Source organism: Lingula anatina, chromosome 6, assembly GCF_051362555.1.
Source record: "Lingula anatina isolate TDL-2025a chromosome 6, LinAna3.0, whole genome shotgun sequence".
In the NCBI taxonomy this organism is placed as follows: Eukaryota; Metazoa; Brachiopoda; class Lingulata; order Lingulida; family Lingulidae; genus Lingula; species Lingula anatina.
The window spans coordinates 11,362,774-11,383,847 of NC_141772.1; the positions used below are offsets into that span (position 1 = coordinate 11,362,774).

At 39.2% G+C, this 21,074-nt stretch overlaps 2 protein-coding genes across 5 annotated transcripts; one reads left to right on the plus strand and one right to left on the minus strand.

The window, feature by feature from the left end:
* Positions 1-1,776: 1,776 nt before the first annotated feature.
* Positions 1,777-11,852, plus strand: LOC106153417 (uncharacterized). 3 transcript variants are annotated; one of them, XM_087015521.1, is made up of 15 exons: positions 1,796-1,956; positions 2,533-2,606; positions 3,371-3,564; positions 4,038-4,333; positions 4,669-4,798; positions 5,511-5,758; positions 6,351-6,540; positions 6,774-7,042; positions 7,443-7,623; positions 7,992-8,251; positions 8,566-8,758; positions 9,244-9,512; positions 9,722-9,890; positions 10,066-10,245; positions 10,421-11,852. In XM_087015521.1, exons 3-15 carry the CDS (start codon positions 3,405-3,407, stop codon positions 10,810-10,812), a joined length of 2,937 nt encoding a protein of 978 aa, XP_086871647.1. In that variant the 5' UTR covers positions 1,796-1,956; positions 2,533-2,606; positions 3,371-3,404; the 3' UTR covers positions 10,813-11,852. The 3 variants fall into 3 exon arrangements, with proteins under 3 accessions (XP_013382795.2, XP_086871647.1, XP_013382796.2); XM_013527341.2 differs by lacking the exon at positions 2,533-2,606 and having other exon boundaries at positions 1,777-1,956; XM_013527342.3 differs by lacking the exon at positions 1,796-1,956 and having other exon boundaries at positions 2,533-2,617.
* A 1,967-nt stretch (positions 11,853-13,819) lies between these two features.
* On the minus strand, positions 13,820-19,429 carry LOC106153416 (uncharacterized). 2 transcript variants are annotated; one of them, XM_013527338.2, is made up of 4 exons: positions 18,973-19,429; positions 16,154-16,856; positions 15,530-15,632; positions 13,820-15,193 (listed from the first exon to the last, which is right to left on the minus strand). In XM_013527338.2, the coding sequence occupies exons 1-4, from the start codon at positions 19,055-19,057 to the stop codon at positions 14,552-14,554; spliced, it is 1,533 nt and encodes a 510-aa protein (XP_013382792.2). In that variant the 5' UTR covers positions 19,058-19,429; the 3' UTR covers positions 13,820-14,551. The 2 variants fall into 2 exon arrangements, with proteins under 2 accessions (XP_013382792.2, XP_013382794.2); XM_013527340.3 differs by lacking the exon at positions 18,973-19,429 and adding an exon at positions 17,963-17,993.
* Positions 19,430-21,074: the final 1,645 nt, after the last annotated feature.

Consider the following 21,074-nt stretch of genomic DNA (forward strand, 5'->3'; position numbering starts at 1 on the left):
AAATTTTCCCATTTTTCACAAATAGCATTAATTAATGTTGTCAATTTTCACTTGAAGTATTCCTGTACTTCTGCTGCTACGTTTGAACGTTTTTTTTACTCTACCTTATCCTATTTGCAAACCCTGTCGGGACACAAGATTGAAAACTATAACTTATGTCTCATCAGTGATGATCTGAGTGATTCTGGATATTCTGAATGTTCTGTCACACCTATAATCTTACTTATGTAAATAGACTGTTGTTCACAGTGATCTAGTGCCTTAAATGTTTAAAGTAAGTCAGATACATGATGCGTTATATACCCCCATCTGCCACAAATGATTCAAACAGATTCTCGCTGTCATTTAAATGATTGAATGAGACCCGTCACATCAACTGAACCATCACTGAACCATGAGAAGAGATTTGTATACATGATTTACAGAATCTCTTTATATACTGTATTCCGTGTGAAAGTCTTATTTCCACACTTGCCCGTACGGCTGGTTGTGACCGAGGCTTTATATTGTCAATAACACTAGGTTCCCTGAGCTCCCATCCCTAGATCGATCCAACAGGATCGGTCTAACTCCATGGGGTTCCACTCTACATTGCTATCAACTTAGAGACCACTCCTACTCCCTGGGGAGTCTCACTAAATTGCTGTCAACTTGGCCGGCTTAAATGTCTGTCACGCCTGAAAAAGCTGTTAGGGGGTAATTATCCCTAGGGGGTAATTTACCCTAGATGATTCGGTAGGCGTGAGAGACATTTAAACCTCTTGGGCTGATAGCAATTTAGCGTGAACCCCCAGGGAGTTAGGTCGATCCAGATGGATCGATCTAAGTATGGGAACCCAGTCTTAAGCGGCTGTCACGCCTACTAATCAACTAGGGGGTAATAAAATTTCGTGCACGCTCGGCCTCCGGTAGTTAATTACCCCCAAACAGCTTTAGTAAGCGCGACAGACATTTTTAACGCTGAAGTTGATAGCAATTTAGTGAGAATAGAGTTCGGTGTTAAATGCCCCGTAGTTGATTGAGACGGTTAGCGGGCTTACAGATAGGATTGCTACAAAAACATCCATCTACTGAAGTAAACCTTGGGATAATGAATATATGACCCTCTACAAGGGTCACAGATTGATTTTGAAAAGATATTCACATATCTACCTCTGGCTAATTTATGACACGGTGGAAAAAGTACACAGTATCAAAGGAATAACAACTGTTTGTATGAGATTCATATTTCACAGTATGCATTGCAAACAATTAACTTAACCAAAACAGCGGTTATGGCAATTCGTATGGCAATCTTTTCTTGCCATCAGAACACGTGAATCTTCAAACATGTAATTTGCTATACCTCCATAATAATCCCTTCTGGACTAACCCTTAAGAGATTATTACATTTTAAAACAATTTTTGAGAAAAAAAATGGATTAACTTTGAATGTCGGAGTGGATTTATAAATCGTTGTTTACCCGTGGAAATTCCATTTTTGGCCAAAACGGGCAGTGTTCTCCCTTTAATATGTTTAAATATGAGGCCCTACAGGAGGATACTAATAGGTAATGAAACTGGTAATGATAAAAGCGACCTACCACGTACCTACCTGTATGTCACATTATAGTAAATCTCTCTATTCATCAAGGACTATGAAATAACTATCACTATTATGAGTTTTGAGATAATTATAATCAAATTTTAACATGGAAAACCCAGGCGTCTTAAATGAAAGACGAACTGGCCGTCTTGACACTATTCCCTACCAGCGCCATCTATTGCCACAGTTAACTGTGTTGGTAAACACCTGACATCTCACTTAACTAGGTCAGGTCAGGTGTGCTGCTTCGTAAGCGTCGCAATCTCACTATCGAACACTATGATTTAACGAGAACTACTGGCTAACGGTGGACATATAATGCCAGTAATCCAGGCTAACTGGCATTACAAATAACATTTATGTTTTAGACGGTGAGTTTTTAGCAAAAAGAAGACTTAATTAAATGACAGTATCGGAGACATTCGTGTGACACGTACTATACATGCTGTAGTCTACGTTAACCGTTAAGTCGATGCCACTCTTATCAAAGACGGTCAACGGCCCGTATCTGCAAGCTCCCCGTCTTAGATAAGCGTCGTAAACATATAATTAGGTACTGTTAAAACGGGCGACTATTGACTATTGACTCAGTTCAATGAACCGCACTGCTTTTACAATTCTTGGTCTGTGCGGTATATACCTGCAACTGGACAGGCTCGACGCACTATTTAAAGCGATTGCGTGTTTGACAATGAGCTTAAAGAGCACAGTGTGTTTTGTAAGCCCCTGTACCAGTACCTGTGGCAGACGCTATTAAGGTTGGTTACAGGTGTCAAATGTACCTGGTTAAAAGACAGACGACTGGCAAAAAAGACATCAGGCGTGAAGACGTGTTGAGTGTGCTAGTAGTAGGTGATATATTAACATTAAGTGATGTAATACAACGCGGTTTAGTCACCGTGCGTTGAATATAAATAGGTAAAGCATGACTCACACTTTTGTTGTAGTCTCACTGCTCACTGATTCGTCCCAGGACCGACTGCAGTACAGACCTATAGCTTGAACAGCGAAATATTTTGCGGTAAATTAATGGTACTGCTTGCACCTGAGTATTTTTTTCTAATTATATGTATTTACTGTATCAACTTTTATTAATTTCCATGCTGGGTTAGTGGCATACACTAATCTGGCTAGTGATCTAGTTTCTAAGTGCCCTTTAGATTCATTCACGGTTGATAAACGGCAGTAGGGGGTTAAATGACTTCACAACAGGCGTGGTGGTTCTCCGTGTAAATCAGTGGATACCCCCCCCCCCCCCCCCTGTCCCCCATTCACGGTAAGGCTATAAAAGTTCACTCCAAATTCATAGCAAAATCTGGAAAATGTTTTGTGAAAATATACTTAGAATCCTTATTGAAAACGGCAGCCACTCAGCATAAAAAGGTGTCCCAGATAATGACACTGTTTATTTAAAGCGGACAGGACAACTATAATCCCGACCTTGTTATGAGACATAGTATCAATCCAAAGTTTTTTTTTGGTGGATATTTATGAATTGCTTTGAAGTTGTCATGCTTTCCAGCATGGGTGATTTTAGAATGTTATAATGAAATATCAGCTATATAGTTCAGAGACATGTAGTCTGAGTCGCCCACTCAATGAATATTGGATGGATATTTCCTTTAAATTAACGTCAATTACATCATAAAATCTGATAGACTTGTTATGTACATGCACAGTATACCGTATTGTATACATCAGACCGACATAGATTATATTGGTATTACAACCTTCTAATTTCGCCAGAATAATTACGTTAAATTCCACATTCTTCTTCTTTTCTAGCAAGAGGTCAGAAAATGTAGCGTTCCACTTATATATGTCCCAGCGCAGACCCGCGAGACAACCATGCCTCCGTGACACCCCTGTGTACCCAGTGACCATGATGGCAGCTGCGAGGTCTTTCTGGCTTCAAGTTCTGAGTATTAGTTTAGTGTGGTGCCTCGTGATACCGCGCTCACGGGCCACAGACGATATATGTAAGTTAATGTGTATACACTTGACTAAGAAAACAAAAATAATCTAGAAGTAATTAATTGGGTCTTCATGCGACAGAAATTGGTGTAAATGTAGTGCATATTAGACTTCTGATCGAACTTTGCGTACATTTGCTCCTTGAACAACTGTGTGTTATCTGGCTGATCAAAGAGCAGAGAGAAAAAGAGAGAGAGAGAGAGAGAGAGAGAGAGAGGGGGGGCTGAAAGGAGCAACCAAACTCACCTAAAATGAATTGGCAAAGACAACAGTGTATAATTACTAATTTCGCAATTATAATCATTATTATTATTATTATTATTATTATTATTATTATTATTATTATCTAATATGAATTAATTTATCTTTATCTAAATCAATAGCTAAATAAAAAGCTAATGTCTTCTTAGATTAAAATGGAGAAAAACTATGCATAAATCATACCCATATGATACATAAACAATATCGTATCTTTCAGATTATATGGATTCTGAGAGTTTCTTCAACGGCTGCAACACCAGGAATCTTATCGGCGAAATTCCCGTGTACGAACGCGACACACTGGTGGTCAAGGCGTGGTCATCTCGCGCAAAGTCCATTAACGCCCCGTACAGATGTACGCTGATCTTCCAAGCGTCCGGTGGACATTCATCGTCCGCAGAAACTGGGTACGGATTGAGGGTGCGCATTGTAAACTTAGAATTGCCCATCAATGAGTCGTACCTTGTGTCCGAGATCGTCTTCAAAGAACACCCGTTTGATAGCGATGAATTGGTAAGTTACCAGCAACAATTTTAGGTGAGACGGTGTTGCAATTATGCTGTGTCAAAAATTGATTTAGACCGAAAAGTATCGACGGTGCTTCTCATTATTGTTATTATTATCAAAAGTATTACTGTTATCATTATAATCATTATCATTATCGCGCAACAGTAGATGGGGAGTTGCGTTTCATGTTTGTATTATTTTTACAAGTTGTTATATGGTTTGATGTGTAATGAACATTAATATTGCTTTAACAATGTATATGAGAAGGTTTAGATATTTATCATAATCATATGGAACAGACTTTTTATTACAACGTAATATGGGCCTTCGTTTCACTTCAGCGACGTTTTGATCGGCAGCACCGCGGTGAGATAACGGATGTTTTCACGAGATCTCGCTATTTCACGATTGGTCTGAGTCGGCGCGGTTCTGTGGACTATAATTTTGATCTGACTGTATCCAGGACCTCGGGTAAGTTACAGCTCAGGAAAATGCGATCTAGCTGATTTTTTTCTGTATTAGTAGACTTAGTCCCTCTCTCACGTTGCGTTTTGGTAAAATTTGCGCTTTCAATATTCAAACTAATTCTTTCTTCATTTCAACAAAAGGCCATTAAATGCCTGATATTCTTTTTTGCATTGTTAGTGTATTAAGAGTGACAACAGGCTTTTTTTTAACCTTGACAGTTGATTAATAGCACATATCGTAAGCATTAGTCTCCCATTGTTCCCAAAAGTATTAAGCGTACTTCAATTCGTTTTTTACACGCTATGGCACTGTCAGCAAATTAAAACTTCTTTTTGTCAAGCACATTCAGTTTTTATTTCATTAACTCTGTCGAAATATCCATGTCCTACATGTATCAGCAATCTTGTCACGACTCAATATGACCTGAAGGCTGAATGATCAATTCTGTAATGAACCCCCTTCTCCTGTCTCTGCCTCGTCCTTCTGAGAGCAGTTTGTCAGGTGTGGCACTTGGTAATGCTACCGTATCTCTGCAGAAATAAGCATTGAACTTCTTACGTGAATTGACTTTCTGCCGCTTTGACCAAAAAGTCGACTCAAAATAAACACATAAAATTAATAAATAAAACAAATACAAAACTGAATCGATGCGTCGATGACCGATATACCAGTTGACTTTGTAAAAGCCTGATGTCAAAGATACGTATCCTTTCAGTGTACAACCGCTATATGGACAATACATCACACGACTGTGGGAAAATCATCGATGTTGGCTCAACTCAAGTAGAATTCGTGCATGCTTGGAAGGTTTCAAGAAACCAAGCAAATCACGAGGGCACGTGCAGCATTACGTTCCGGAACGCTGACCCCAGAAGACTGGAAGTGGCCTTTCAGAAGCTGAGTATGGGATCCTGCACGTCTTCTATTAAGTTCTATGATGGACTAACGAAATCTAATCCCCAGGTACACGCGGCAAAGCATATTTAAACAAAATGTTTTTAAATGTAGTATCAGTATGTTGTCTAATACATTGTAGGATAATTTGAAACGCTGGAACAAATCTTAGGGTTACGGGCACAGTTTGATCTTACGGAAGAGTAAAGTAGAAGAAAAATGGAGTACTTATATGATGAAAATGTTTTAAGAAAGAAACAATGCAGAATGTCATTTTATAATTTTATATATATTTTGAATTCATATTTTTTCACGTGTTAAAAGCAGTGTTTTGTTTCGTATATAGAAAACTGAAACCGTCTGGGCATTTTGAAACAAGTACACGATATCATTTTCTTCTCAATTTGGTTCTCTGTTCCTCGTTTTAACTTAGCTTTTTGGTTAACTTCCTTTTTTAATATATTTATGGCTTAAAAAGTTTATTTTCACATCTTAAATCTTTATGATTTTATATTTTACTAGTACTTTTAAGAGAAAAAATATCTGCTGTAAATAAGCTAAATAAAATTATTATTACTTTAAGTCCAGGGCTTTACTTCACACAAAACTGAAACCATCTATGTATTTTCACACAAGAACAAGACAACTTTTCTCATTTCAGCTGAGATCAGTCACGTGTCTAAATTCTGCTCTTCCACTGACCACCACTAGCCTTGGCTCTAGTTTGACCGTCGTTCTAAACGCCAATGGGGATGATACATTTGACTTCCTGTTCACGGTGGCCCCCGTGTATATCGTATCGGCGCCCCCTATCTGGGGGGTCACGCCCACTCCAGGAGATAGCATGACCTGTAAGCGAACTGATATAGTCAGAAATGGATTAATTATGTTAATTAACGGATTGCCTTTTTCTTAGTTTCCGAGTCATTCATAGTTGATTTTTTATACAGCTTATCAGATTGATGTGTCTTCCTCTAAGTTTTAAGCTGAAAACAGTTTCAACAAACTCAAATTCGAAATCGTATATTTTGGCACACCCTTATGATCTTGACTTTTTCATTGTAAATACCTTCTTAAATTGTAGATTTTATGGACAATACCGAAAGACAGTGCCAAAGACCATACACACTGCCCGTCTACTCAAGCGCCAGTACCACTCTAGTAGGAAACGCTTTCCGCCTGCCGCGAAACCAGACAAAAATTCATTTCTGTTTAATGACGTTCCAGACCAGTGACGTCACTCAAGTGATTCGAGTATTTTTCGCCAGATTTCGGATTTCTTCGTGTAACACCGTATTAAGTGTGTATGCAGAAAGAACTGTCCCTGTTCGAACAGAGGGAGTCTCTCTGCTGGTAAGATTTTTTATTAATTAATTATTTATTTACAAATTTATTTATAAACTAATTTATTCACTTTGAAGCAAAATAGGAGGAAGTCTTCAATTTGGGCGATGCAGGATAAGAAAGTAAAGGCAAAGCTAAGGCATTAACCTACTGTCCATTTTCTCCCGAATAAGGTACCATTACTATGGTAACAAGGAATAAAACAAATGAGAGAAAAGTGAAAATGCATCTAATTATAATGATTTTAACAGCACGTGAAGTGGAAACCAAAACGTTTACACTCTAGATCAACACAAAGTAATTACCAGGTGCAATCCTTTAGCCACATGCACATTATTTTATAACACTCATTCTGCCTTATATGCTCGCAATGTACTGTTTAAAATGCCCTGCATGGTTTTTTTTTCAGTATCGAGTTACCTGTGAGAATTACCATGCGTTCACTCAGAAATACGTGTTCAGCACAGACAGACAGTTGACATTTGTCCTAAGTACTCTGCCGGGTGCTGATTTTCACTTCGCTATTGAGATGAGGGGGGTTGCACGACCTGACCCCTTGCTACCCCCGCCTGCCATCAGTCACGTCACAGGTGAGAGATTCTGAGTGAAATGTTGAATATTTTTCAAAACCTGGAGATTGCAGATAATTGGAGCTTATTAATTGCTCTAATAAAGAATTATTTTAAGCACACATTGGCGACAGTGAATTAATAATATTGAATTTATAGGGCACAAATACCCTTGTATTTGTTGTCATTCTGACAGTTAATTTACACATGTTAAGAGGAATACTCTTTTTTTAAGTATTGTTTAAAAATTTCATAGTATTTGAATTAGAAATTTATATAATAATAAAAATAATAATAATTTATTAAGCCAATATGTGTATTACTGTGTGATGTATGTAAGTCCTAACAAACCTTTCAACACCTACCTCACCTTTAAAATTTTCTTTCAGTATATCTGGACGACTTTACCAGTGATTGTGGTAGAACTTTCGAAGTGGACCCTGATACGGTTATCGTTATAAAAGCCTGGGGCCAAGACGATCCAAACGTGCGCAGGATAGCCCCATACGCCTGTAACGTGCGCATGCGCTCTAGTGCGTTGTACGCAGGCAGGGGGAAGCTAAAGGCGACCACTTCAGAGGTTGACATCCCGTGTACAAGCGCCGCGACTCTTTTCGTATATGACTCCATAAACTCTGTAAATGCAAAGGTAGGGTAAACATTAGTAAATGCTACTTAAAAACTGAAATCTTGAAGATGTTGGTGAAATAATAAACTTAAGAGTCCAACCTATGTCCTGTGTGCGTAAAATAGTCTTTCGATATTTTTTTTAACCTTTTTTATATTTACATTGTGTACGCTTAATTTTTAACTGCTTTAAGCAGCGTATGATGTTCATCATAAAATAAGGTATTTGTGTACTGTCACCTTAACATGTCGGTGGAAATAGAATTCATTGATGTCAATAACTGTTTCAATCATAAGACACGTGTTTGTTGATTTCAACGGTTTATTTCCCGCCAGATGCGACTTGGGTCTCAGAGGTGTAACAGTTCAGCCCAGAGACATCAGGAGATCGTGTCGTCACAGCCTTACCTGAAACTTTCCCTGACGAGGACGCAGAACAGCATCGATTTCAACCTGGAACTCACCGTCAAACAAACGCAAACTGTGGTCACCGTCTCTCCCATTGAAACTGATGAAGGCATTTCCATTTGTAAGTCACGTTACAGAGTCAAAAGAAAACTCAAATCCTGTTCTCTTTTTTGTTATTTACAATTTTACATAAACAACGCGACTCCCTCCAATCCCATAGAGGCAGCACTTGGTTAATTCGTCTCCGCCACCAGAGGGACAGGACACAATGCTCCGTCTCCTCTAACACAATGTACCACAATTTTTGACAGTCACAATTATTTGGTGCGTAGCTTGACACATGGTGGCAGTAGGCCTACCCTATTAGTGGATGTATGAATTCATGCCTAATTATGAGCAACCATTTCCCAGTTTTTAGGAAAACTTTTACGCATCCCAATTTGCAAGCTACGATCTTATCAATCAATATAAATGAAAACAATAAGCATCCCTGCACGTATATTGCATTGTATCGTAAAGTACTAGCAATACAACGTCCTCTACCGGATGTTCATGATAAATATTAAGGCAATTTTATTCAATTTAATATTAAATTTAATTATCCAGATTACATGGACGGTTACGGCGACAACTGTAACAAAACCCACGTGCTGGACACGGGAAAAGAGATACAAATCCGAGCGTGGAGTCACGAGGGGCGAGTAGGCGGCGGCGCATGTGCAATGCGATTCATAGGCAATGGTCACACCGACTCGTATTCCATTTTCTGGGTTCAATTTCCCAGCAGTGTGCATTTTCCTGGCCAAGGATGTTCACTGTGGGTGGAACAGCAGTTTTCAAAGCTGACCCTCTACTCAAACAATAATAGCTCTAAGGTGAATTTATAGTACAGAACCAATGTTGATGTAACTAAATGATCTTTTGTCAAGGCAAAATATGAATATGACACCTCGTGATAGCTCAGTAGCTTATCCTGTTTGAATACTCCCTATTTTCTTGCTCATGACCTCTTAGTACCTAAGTTCAAACGACAGAGCACTCACAAATCCCAACTTTTCAAAGTAGTTTTTTCCCTTTTTTAAAGACGGTCCTCCAATGCATGTCGATTCCGCCCAGTGAGCTGTATTCCCACGGAGAGCTCACTCTGCTGTTGGAGCCAAAGTCCAAAGCCGACTACGACTTCACGTTTAACATTAAACACGTCCAGGCTCCCATGAAACCCACGCGGGCCATGGTCACTCAAAGACCTTCCCGTAAGTATCGAACAAGCATGAAATATATTATAACAAACTTATTATGAAGTATAAATTTTGTCACCCTTTTTAAGAAAAACTGTTGTTGGATTTCTACAAAATATATCTGAAAGAATAATTTATTCGTTGAACATTATTTAATATTTATTTCATTTTTTCTTGCTAAATTGTATAGCTCTGGCCATCACTGCGGGTGGGATATCAGGAATAGTTATCGGCAGTGTCATTTTGCTGGTTGCTATAGTGGTTGTCGTGGGAACGGTGAGGAGAGGGGAGTGTCAGCGCATGCGGGCTTCTTGGCAACGACGGTGCATGCGCGCGGCGGGAACATCAGAAGGCGTTCAAGTTTCATTGGGTAATTTAGGTTAACCTTGTAAAGTGACAATATATAGGGTGTTTTTAAACTCAGAGGATTGTTTAGATTTTTTTCTGTCCCTGCATACTTTTACTATGAAAATGAACTTGCTAAAAAGAAGTAGACTTAATTTAACCTTGAAATCAACAGCTTTACCTATTTCTGCCATTTTCAGGCAACTCGGAACTGTATGGCCTGCCGAGGTACGAAGATCTGCAGTTTACATACAAGCAGCCTCCACCTCCGTACTCGGGGAAAGGTAATGAAGGCTATCAGCCTGACGAGTTTATAGCACCCCCGCCGTACACGGAATCCATGCAGAATCTACAGGTGTGCACCCCAACGGCGCAGGAGAGACGAAGTAGATACAGTTCTATGCAGGAGCTGAGAGAACTTGCTGAAAATGACATGACGTCGTCAGTGACGTTACCACTTCCACGTGATGCTGAAACGGACCAGGCGCCACCCCCTCGTGAGCAATATGCGGCAATGGCGCCAACTTCCAGTGACGGTCAGTCGAGAGCTGGAGTTGAAGGAGCTCGTCCATTCTCGGAAACCACGGTGTAGATGGCTGTGCATATTTGAAAACATGTTCAGTGCACTGTATATATGTTATATATTTTGACTTGTTGGTTATTCGGACTTCATGTGATATCACGAAAATTTGTTAGTATCATTTAAAAGTGAACTTTATAGGATTACATTGCATTTTTTTATTCAATCATCGAGTGGCATTAATCTGAAGTCAGAACCACAAAAGTTCTGTAATAATATTTCATTTTATACTCAGAATATTTATTTTCTGTGGTCTGGAGTCCATTGACAGTGCTAGAAAAACATTTGCCAAAAATTTGCAAGTGTCGTTAATCTATAAATAATCGTCTCCGAACTAGGTCACCAGAACAGTGGCGGAGGTGCAGTATTTCAAATTCTCCATTTAGCATTCCACATTAAGAAAGACAAAGAAACAAACGTTTCTGTATATAGCGTAATTATCAATAAGCCAAGCAGGGCTTCTTACCATATATATAATTGCTTCTGTTTTACATATATATAATTTATATTCGAACTACATGTAGGCCTATATGTAAATACTTTATAGCTTTTGAGGTTTTCTAAGGATCGAGACCCCTTAAATGGGTCTACTTTAAGGGATATTTCCAGGTTATCCCTGGTCAGGTGCACAAAACTTCAATACAATGCTCTACAAAGTAAACTCATTTTAAATATTGTCAACCTTCAACATACATACCCTCTACCAGCGCGGCAGATTATATAGGGAAAAATGGAAAAATCCACACAGAGCCAAATGACTGTCTATTTATCTAGAGACATATCTGTGAACATCTGTGAAAAATCAATCTGTCGCCCTGGTAGAGTGGTAGACGGTACAACATACATGGCTGTATTAATACTTGTGACCGTTTTTCTAGGTGCTATCTTTTTAGACAAAATATACGTTCTGGGCATCTCCAAATGTTTGCTGAAGTCCATGACATAGTGACGAAAATCATATAGTTCTGTGATTGTATTGTGCAATTAGCTATTGGTCAGCACTGCTGATGACAAAATTCTCTCTCCAAATAAAGTTTTCTACTATATTGTCATTGAATGTACATGGTAGTTCATTAGCACGTTTGTGGACATTGTGGAGGCATACTCTCAAAATTTTATTTAAAATGGAAAAAAATCAAACGGTCGCCAAATAATGAATTTGCCAGACTGGCCACGTGAGCAAAATATGCACGCAGATGTGTATTTTAATGGAGAGAAACATATTTATAACTTGATTTCTACGTACAACGTGCATGGTGTCGCATCATGTGTTTGTTTTAGTTTTAATTAAAAAATCGGCTGTTATCTTCCGTCTTAAGTACATTTTTTATTTATATTGCTTCAAAATAAATTCAGTTAATCGCGAATGCTAAGAGCGTTTGATGAACTATATTCTCCCGAAAAATAAAAGAGACGTGCCTAAATTTTCTGAGGTCACCACAGTAAGTAGCAGACGGTATGAAGAACTTCAGGCTTAGCTTAGTCTTGTTTTTGGACGGGAAAGTAGAGGCTAGTTGTCTTTTCAATTATTTGTGATGTGCAGCTTAGCCGGCTAACATTATTACATGTAGTAGGCTTACGTAAGATCACAGTCCCCATTTACCTTTGGTGGAAGCCATAGCGTGATTGATTATATATTTGCTGCTTATGCTCGTGCCTGGCCGGAGTCGGCATTTTTTTTTTTTTTGCACAAATCAACCAAATGTTTCGCTAAAGGTGTTTAAGTAAACTTATTAAATTGGTTAAAGATCCTGCAAATTATGGCGCATTAAAGTTACTCCACCAAAGATTAAAATATTTTGTTACTGATCTAGACAACCTGTCCTTTGTTCTTCTTTCAGTCTTAACGAGGACTGTCATGCAAGGGGGGATCAGATGTGGCCGTTGCACCGTCCTGTTGTGGTCAGTTGTGGTCAGTTTGGTGTGACCACTGGCGATAGCTATGCGCTTCGTTCACATTCCACTCTGCATTTGCTGCTCTGCGAATGTGTCTTAGTTAAATTTCGATCTAGATATTTTACCAATACACATGGGGATTTGCCGTTTTAACTTATCTATTAATTGTTAGAAGACAGTAGTACAACAAGCGGTGGTCGTTTTTATGGCAAAGTCTTTTTATAAGGTATTGCAAAGCGCCTTTTTCTTATTGCCTGATAAGGGTGGGATCTGTTTAGGTCACTGAATTGTGAAATGGAAGCGTGAATGTTATGTCAGTCCCTTTTTTTGCAAATACTGAGTTTGTGCAAAGTTGGTGAAAACGTGAGGGAGAGAATAGAATTTCCACCACATCAAAAAGACTTAGAACGGTAAAGATGCACATGAACCGCCCCTTAGATCATCTTTTGCCGGTGTCAGAGTTGTCTGCAGAGGAACGCAGTGAGCCGATTTAAACCCAGCCACGCAGACACCTAATCATCGTACAAATCACAGGCGTGTCTACGAGTATATCACCATTAACATAATTTAGCCGACAAATTAATGGTTATCTTTGCCATTTTGGTATTCTCCATAATAGTAGGGCCAGAATACATGTCAATTGTGACAAGATAGATTTGGCTCTTTTACATGATACATGAGAAACTAATCTCTCTCTCTTTCTCTCTCTCTCTCTCTCACACGCTCGCGCTCGCGCGCTCGCGCTCACAAACAAAGTCAAAACAAAGAAGAACACGTGTGTGCTTTTGGAATAGAACGGAATAGAGCTACGTGTGCGCGTGTTGTTTACAAATAGGACGGCAAATATCTAACCCATATATTGTCGTTAACTATTAAATGCTCCTCAGCCAAATTAAAATTCTTCTGAACATAACCCTGACAACACACGATTCTTAATACCCCCCACGCACGTGAAAGTTACAATTAAATTACATGCACTTTTGTGTTCACGTTTCTTGCACGTGATCATTCAACATGAATTTCTGCCTATCCTTGTGTTTTGCACCCGTTTGTCTGACCAGCTCTACTTTTACCTTCAATAAACGCACAAAAAAAAAAAAAAAAAAAAATCGTACACAAAGTGTAAGGCACAAAACAACTTCAGTTTTTATTTACAAGTAGATACATATTTATTCCTGAAAGATAGTAAATTGAATGATAATGGTTTAGATGACGATATATAGATATATAAATGCAAAACGACAGTTGGCTTGAACTTGTGATTTAGCACAGCTTCACTCGCGACACACAAATGCCAAGCATGTAGGCAGGACGTGTGCTATGACAAAGGCAGCAAGGTATGTGCATTTCTAGCCAAATAAGGCTGGATCCGTTTTACCAAATGCTAACCAAAATGCGCTCATTGTCTCGAATACGTTAATTCTACTGCTACTAAAAAGTCATGCTCACTATATACATGTCTGCATTTAACAGACGTAATTATTCAACCGTTAACTTCTGAACTTTCAGATATGTATGCCCATTTGTCTCGGTCCCATTGTGTAGAATGACAGACATTAAATATTTTTCGTTCTCAGTTCTCGAAAACGTTACTTTTTCATTTAATGTTCAAATGTGTGAAGAGGCATAAGGCCCGGCGCTAGGACGGCCACAAGTGGGAATGCAAATTCAAGTTGAAAATATTCCAACTCTTGTTACTTGTTCCAGAGCAACAAAATCTCCATTCCGAGACATTCTTTGTGTTTCCCGGGCCATTTATTCACATTCTCCGGCTGTTTTCGGCACTTTCCGGAGGTCGGTAGGCCTACTCTCTCAGCTGTGAACTACTTGCTCAGTCCTTCCCTATATTAGCTGCTCATTCTGGGAGAGTGATTGCCGAAGTGAACTGCTTGTTCTCAGTCTGGGGCTCCGTCAGATCGAGGGTGCTGGCAACACTGACGCAGTCTTCGCTGAACACAAACATGTCATGTGGGCCGCTGTCACGTGGCTTCCTTTGTCTTTGTCTTTTCGGTTTCCTCACTTCTTCACGTGGCATGGTTGCGAGACCACTCTCAAACACAGGCGAGAACATTGGAGAATTTCCGCGACTTGGGCCGTTGGGGTATCTCTCCGGGTTATGGACGTTCCTCTGGAGACTCTGAGTGGCTCTGTAATACCCGGCATCGTATCCGTTGTAGTGAGGTTGGGGGTTTCTTCTATCCATGTAACGGGGTCCCCTGCCGCCGGGACGGCTAGAGGCCATTGAGCACACAGATCGGGTGTCGTCGTATCTTGGACGGAATCCCCTGGGGGTGGTTCTCATCTCCAAGCTGTCCACGGACGCGGCCTCATCAGAAGTGTTAGTGTAATCGTCGTACAGGACGTCAGTACTGCGGCTGAGAGCGTTCCTGTGAAGGATGTACCGTGGCTCCTCACGTGAGATGGAGGGGAGGGGACCGGTGCGATGACCTCTGTACGGGGCCATGTCCCTGTGTAAGGTGCTGGGTGTCATCGTGATCTGAAAGTGAAACAGAAACGAAACTGAAACATACTGTGTCGGTACATAGACGGCAGAGAAAACAGTTAACATTGTACACATATATGACTAAGTAAAACATTTTCGTTGATATACGCTTACTTTTCCGTATGATACAAAGATGTAAACGCGAGGTAATTATTTCTTGTAAGAATTCAAAACATTGAATATGACAAACAGAATATATCACAAAACTACACAATAATAAAATCTCTTTCTTAGAAAGAATCTTACACGTCTTTCTTAAAAATAACCCAAATATGAATCTCCCACCGCACGAAGAAATATCTTGCTATTGACCTATTGACTACAACTTACCACGCTGCGATCGTCCATCTCCAGATAAGGTCCTTTATACCCATGGCCAGAGCGTCCAAGAGTGGATTCATATTGATACTTCTGTGCCTTGACTTCTCTTTGCCTGTGGATTAAAAAAAGATAAACCATAAATATAATCGTCAGATATCCTCTTTTAGTGACAATATTTCCAAATAAATCTGTTATCAAGAATCCAAGTATGTTTGCCAAGTATATATATATATATATATATGTTTCATTAAATGCAGCCACTGAAGTGTCATTCACATAAACTGCATTCATAAATTATAAGTCGATTATTAAAAACGGTATACCCCCCTCCACTTTAACGTGAATATAGCCATCAAATGGTAAAGGGGCTTATTTTCAAAATTTTCAATTTCCCAACTTCAGTGAAGTCGAAAGTAACAAGAGATGGCGCTAAGACCGAAACACGAATTAAAAACGCGTTAACTAGCCTCGGTAAACAGCGTTTTAATTAAAGAAGTTTTAGTGTAGTATCAGAAGTGGGATCAAAACCTCAGAGATATGCCCTATATGTTTTTCACCGTGCTAAAGTTGTTTATTCTTTCAAGTTTATAAGTCTATCGTATGTGCAATTAAAACCTTCCTCTTGATACTTACAATCTATTTCTCTTCCTTTTGTGCACCAGGACAATGATAAGAATGATAAAACTGGCCACCAAGATAAGCCCACCAGCTAAAGCTCCACCTATGAGTATGTAGAGATGTCTGTCATCTTCTGCCTCTTTAGACTCCTTCTCATTGGTTGGAGTGGGGTTTGTGCTCTTCTCGAAGTGAGGAGTCTGAGGAGGGATATCGTTGCTTAAGTCCTCATTTACAGACGACTCGGTAGTTTCTTGAGTTACAGTAAATATGGTCGTTCTGGTCGTAGTTGTGGTTGGCTTGGTCGTGGTTGTTGTTGGCGTTGTAGTTGTAGTTGGTGTTGTGGTTGTTGTTGGCGTCGTTGTGGTCGTTGTTGGCTTGGTGGTTGTCGTCGGTGTGGTTGTTGTCGTTGGGGTTGTTGTCGTTGTTGTGGTTGGAGTAGTAGTTGTGGTTGTTGGTGTCGTTGTCGTTGTAGGTGTCGTAGTTGTAGTTGTAGAAGTTGTGGATTGCGTCGTAGTTGTTGATGATGAGGTTATCCACCAGGTGGGGGAAATGTCGCACACGAAGCCACATTCCTGTGAGGCGGAGGAGAAGAAAGTCCCACTGGGGCACCGCCTCTCGACCCACCTCCCGAAATTACACTCAAAGTATATGGAACAGCTCACTGTATCAGGACATTTGAGGCCCTGGTCGCGAATGTCTAAACACAGTCCACAGGTACCTGAAGAAAAAAACAAGCAAAAATTATAGCCTAAAGTAGACAGAACGCAGAAGCATGTCTCAATGGAAATGTCAAACTACACATTCAATCTCCAGATGCCAAAGAAAGAGTTTGAAAACGTAGCATTGTATTATTTTGACTGAGAATCTCGGGAAATTCATTTTCTACATCAGCCCCAAAACACCACATATTTTTCATGATAAAGGTAGGCCCTATGTGGTCGGTAAAAGAATGTCACCCGTTAATATCACAACGGTAACTTAAGGTTAAAACAAAAAAGAAATGAACGGCTTGTGAGATCTTGTAACCAAGTCATAAATCCTGGGTGATATATCTATAACAGTGGGCAAACGGACACTGAAAACCACAGCTGGCTGGCGCGATATTCTGTTCCGTGACGAAGATGTAGTGAGGGGGACATGAACAGATAAAACAATGAAGGAAAATTATATACATCTCGTGTGTTTAAAACATAATTTATATTATGTTAAATTATATGGCGATTTGGTGTTGCATAACGAAACAACCTGTATCTAAATAAATCACAAATTGGAATGTTTTAGATTTTGCAAAACAAACAATTGGCCGGGATTTCTTGTCATGTGCAAAATCTTGTCTCACCTTCCCTACCGCAAGTTATGTAAAAGAGTTTTACAAAAATGGGCACGGGTAAGAAATTTTTCCTGAACAGGCGCTACTAATATATAAAAAATTGTGTGGATGCAAAAAAAAGTACATAAACAAGAAGATAACAGTTACCATCTTGTACCGAGCTAGACGGTTGGCTGCCTACACTTAATCACTACATTTTACCCAACTCATTGTTAAGCCAAAAAAATCCGCATGAGGCTTCCCAAAGACATAAAAAATTATACAAGAAAAAACTCAGTGAAGATCGACATGGAGGCATTTTTTCTTTCATTTATTTAACAATGGACCTCTATTGTTTTCAATAGAAAACATTTGCTGCATCACTACATGGGATTCCCACATGCAATCCCTTTAACATTCTTCGAATTTTAACTTGAGATAACAGGCAAGAAAATAAGGGATGAGAACCCTGATGACTGTGTAATTTATGGCCAGAAAAATAATTTCATATTCACCATAGATGGCTATCATAACGCGCACTCTTCCGACTCAGAGGAAGGAAAAACAGGAAAACGTCATTCCACCCCTATCGAAAAACATCATTGATATATTATGAAAGGTAAAGCACCTGAAACACTGTTGGAACGTGTCGGTCTTGCCCGAGTCTTTGTTTAAGGCAGTAGCCAAATTATGCGATAAAATCTTCCCAAGCAAAGGCTTATTCACAAAGATCTTGTGAAATACAATCATTTGATGTGTTAATGTAATTATCTAACATCATGCGACACAGATCTTTGTGAAGAGGGTGAGTCAGGCGCTCCCATTATCGTCATTAGAAAGGTAATTACAGTGTGACTTTATGTAATATACCAAATGTTTCCGCTCTTAAACAATGCCGCACTGAATTTGTTACTTTAAATCATATCTCACGGGCATCGCTTAATTTCTTGTTCTTAGTTACTAATTACATATTGGACCCAACCCCATAAAGAGTTGAAAATGGCTTCTTGTTGTACTTGATATATGACCTGTCGGTTGCTGCGTGCACTTTTATGAAGAATTCTATTGTCTACTTATTTTTCACATTAAATCGAATGAAAGTTACGCGAGCATGTAGACCCATAGATGCAGAACCAACGATTACGAAACAATCATATTAAGCGCTTTACGAAATCTTAAGACCACTTTAATGTATCCTTGAGTCCATTATACAAAGCTCGGTCCATATTTAGGTATAAAATAATTAATGGCACAAGTAAATTATCAGTTTTAGTAATTGGCTTAAGTATACATCTATACACATTATTCAGAGGCGGATCGAGAGATATTTTCTGAGAGTCTTCTATCATCCATTTTTGACCGTCCCCAACAGAAAAAAAAATAGATGACCGTCAAAGTAAACTAGAGGATATATGACTTTTTTTCGGAAGTCTCAAAAGAATGCTTCCATCCATGCCACCCCCGTAATATTTTCAATAAATTTGTAATATGCTTTAAGTCGTCGTAATATATACTGCGAACTTACCGTCACGTATTGCTTTCACCACACCACTCAAGGCAAACAAAGTTAGAAACACTATATTCCTGAGCAATCTTAGGTTTCCTTCCATCTTGATTTCCTTGGGAATCTCGTCGTCTCCTTTTGTGGGATGACTAAGTCACTTTACCGAGACAACTGACGAGAAAATGAGAACAAAATAGTCCAGAAAAAAAAATCACAGTCCAATTTGCAATAATACAAGTATCAGTTCACGTCCTATTGGTCCCTTTGTGTTCGTCTTAATATGAGGTAGATAAAGTATGAACTAGAAAGAAAATCTCGAAAGCGTTCTTCTCTTCTTCGGTGTTCGCCCAGATCGCCGGCGATAGGACTTCTAATGACAGTCCCCAACGTCTCACACTAATATTCTTCGGGTCCCACAGGTACCAGGGTATTTTTAACTGATGACTCATTGTGCTGTTTCATTGGAGGGGAGAGAACGAGAAAGAGAGAGAGAGGGGGTCGACTTCGCGTGCTTCCTGCTGTTACCTGTTTATCTTGCATATCTCATGTTAAACACTCCTATCTCTAGAGGCGCATCTCACGGGGCTCAGACACATTGTTTTTGAAGGGATCTTAATGAAACCGATTTCTCTTTAAACATCCCTGGTTGCTTTCAGAACGGTGGGCTCACCGCATATAGTTAACGAAAAAACTATAAATGATTGTATTGGAGTGATTGGGCTATATTTCTTATATATTTGCTATCAGATGAGATCACTTGAAACGTACATGATTTGAATCGATGCAAAGGCAAACTCGTTACACGAGTGTGAACGCGCCCCCCTCCCGTTCCCCGCCTCAACCAACCGTGAAACATCGTGCTGCGCATGACATACCCAGGATTTAAGACACCATGACTAAGTTGTGCAAACAATTATTGCTGCCGACACCTGTATCAGCTCCATTCATCAGAAGTGGTTTTTAAGTATAACAGGGATGCCAGCACCTGTTTTGAGATTGATATCGGACGGGATGTTGTTTGTATATATTGATGTAACTGTACAAATTCTAATGCGTCTCCGTGGCAGACATCAGGGACTAGTTTTTTGCTGAGTCATGCTTGCTCTGTACAGGGCAACCATCTGCTGTTCGGCGCTGACCTTTTCCTTTAATGTTTTGGTTTATTTTTTGTTTACATATCTTCATTTTAATATATTTTTTCTATGTACTTGTTTATTTCTATCTACCTTTTTGTTGTTGTTTTGCTTACATCAGAAAACTGAATTTTTCATGTAAGCAAATTCTTGAATTTTCTGAAGAATTCAACAAACAAAAATCAATCGAGAAAGTTGTATTATAAATAACAGTCAATTGGACAAGATGGCTTTCATTTATTCCAATGTTTCCATTTCTTTTGAATACATGTAGCTCTGAAATACCAAATAGATTTACTAAGGATTCGTCATTTGAGAATAGGTTTATTTCTATGAATCTATTACAATTACAAAGAGATAAGGTTTTTTTTAAAAAAAACGAAAGTCAAATGCTCGATGTTGGCCGGTGAACGTTGCAGTGGATATTGCGGTGAATGCCGCGGTCGTGGCTAGGTAATTCCGCGTGAAGGGTGTTTCATTGCTCCGTGTTGACGGTCTCTTAACTTATAGATGAATCGGACGATTAAAGTACAGTTTTTGACGGCTGCATGTCTTCAAAAGTGACCACATTTGATTTTATTGCTGACCAATAGTAACAGTAAACCGCGTCCGTGGAGATAATCTTAGTCAGTCCATGATACGTTATATGAGTTTTGAGGACTTATGACTCAATATTAAATTGAAAAAAAAAGCCATACTAATATGAAAATGACTTTCCCTTCTTGAACATTAAACTAGAAGAACATGTTCACTAATTGAACTTTATGACATGGTTTTAACAATGATATTTCCTGATAGATCAAATGGACATGTGAGCGAAGAATGGTACGGTATGAAAGCTGCGGTTTTAATGAATTTGTTGTTTATAAAACCTCCAATATCTGTTCAAATCATGGCCTTTACTTTTTTCCTTTCTGTATTTCGACCACAGGAACTGTCATATTGTTGATAAATGAACAAATTCATAAAAAACAAGAAGTAAAAAGTGTA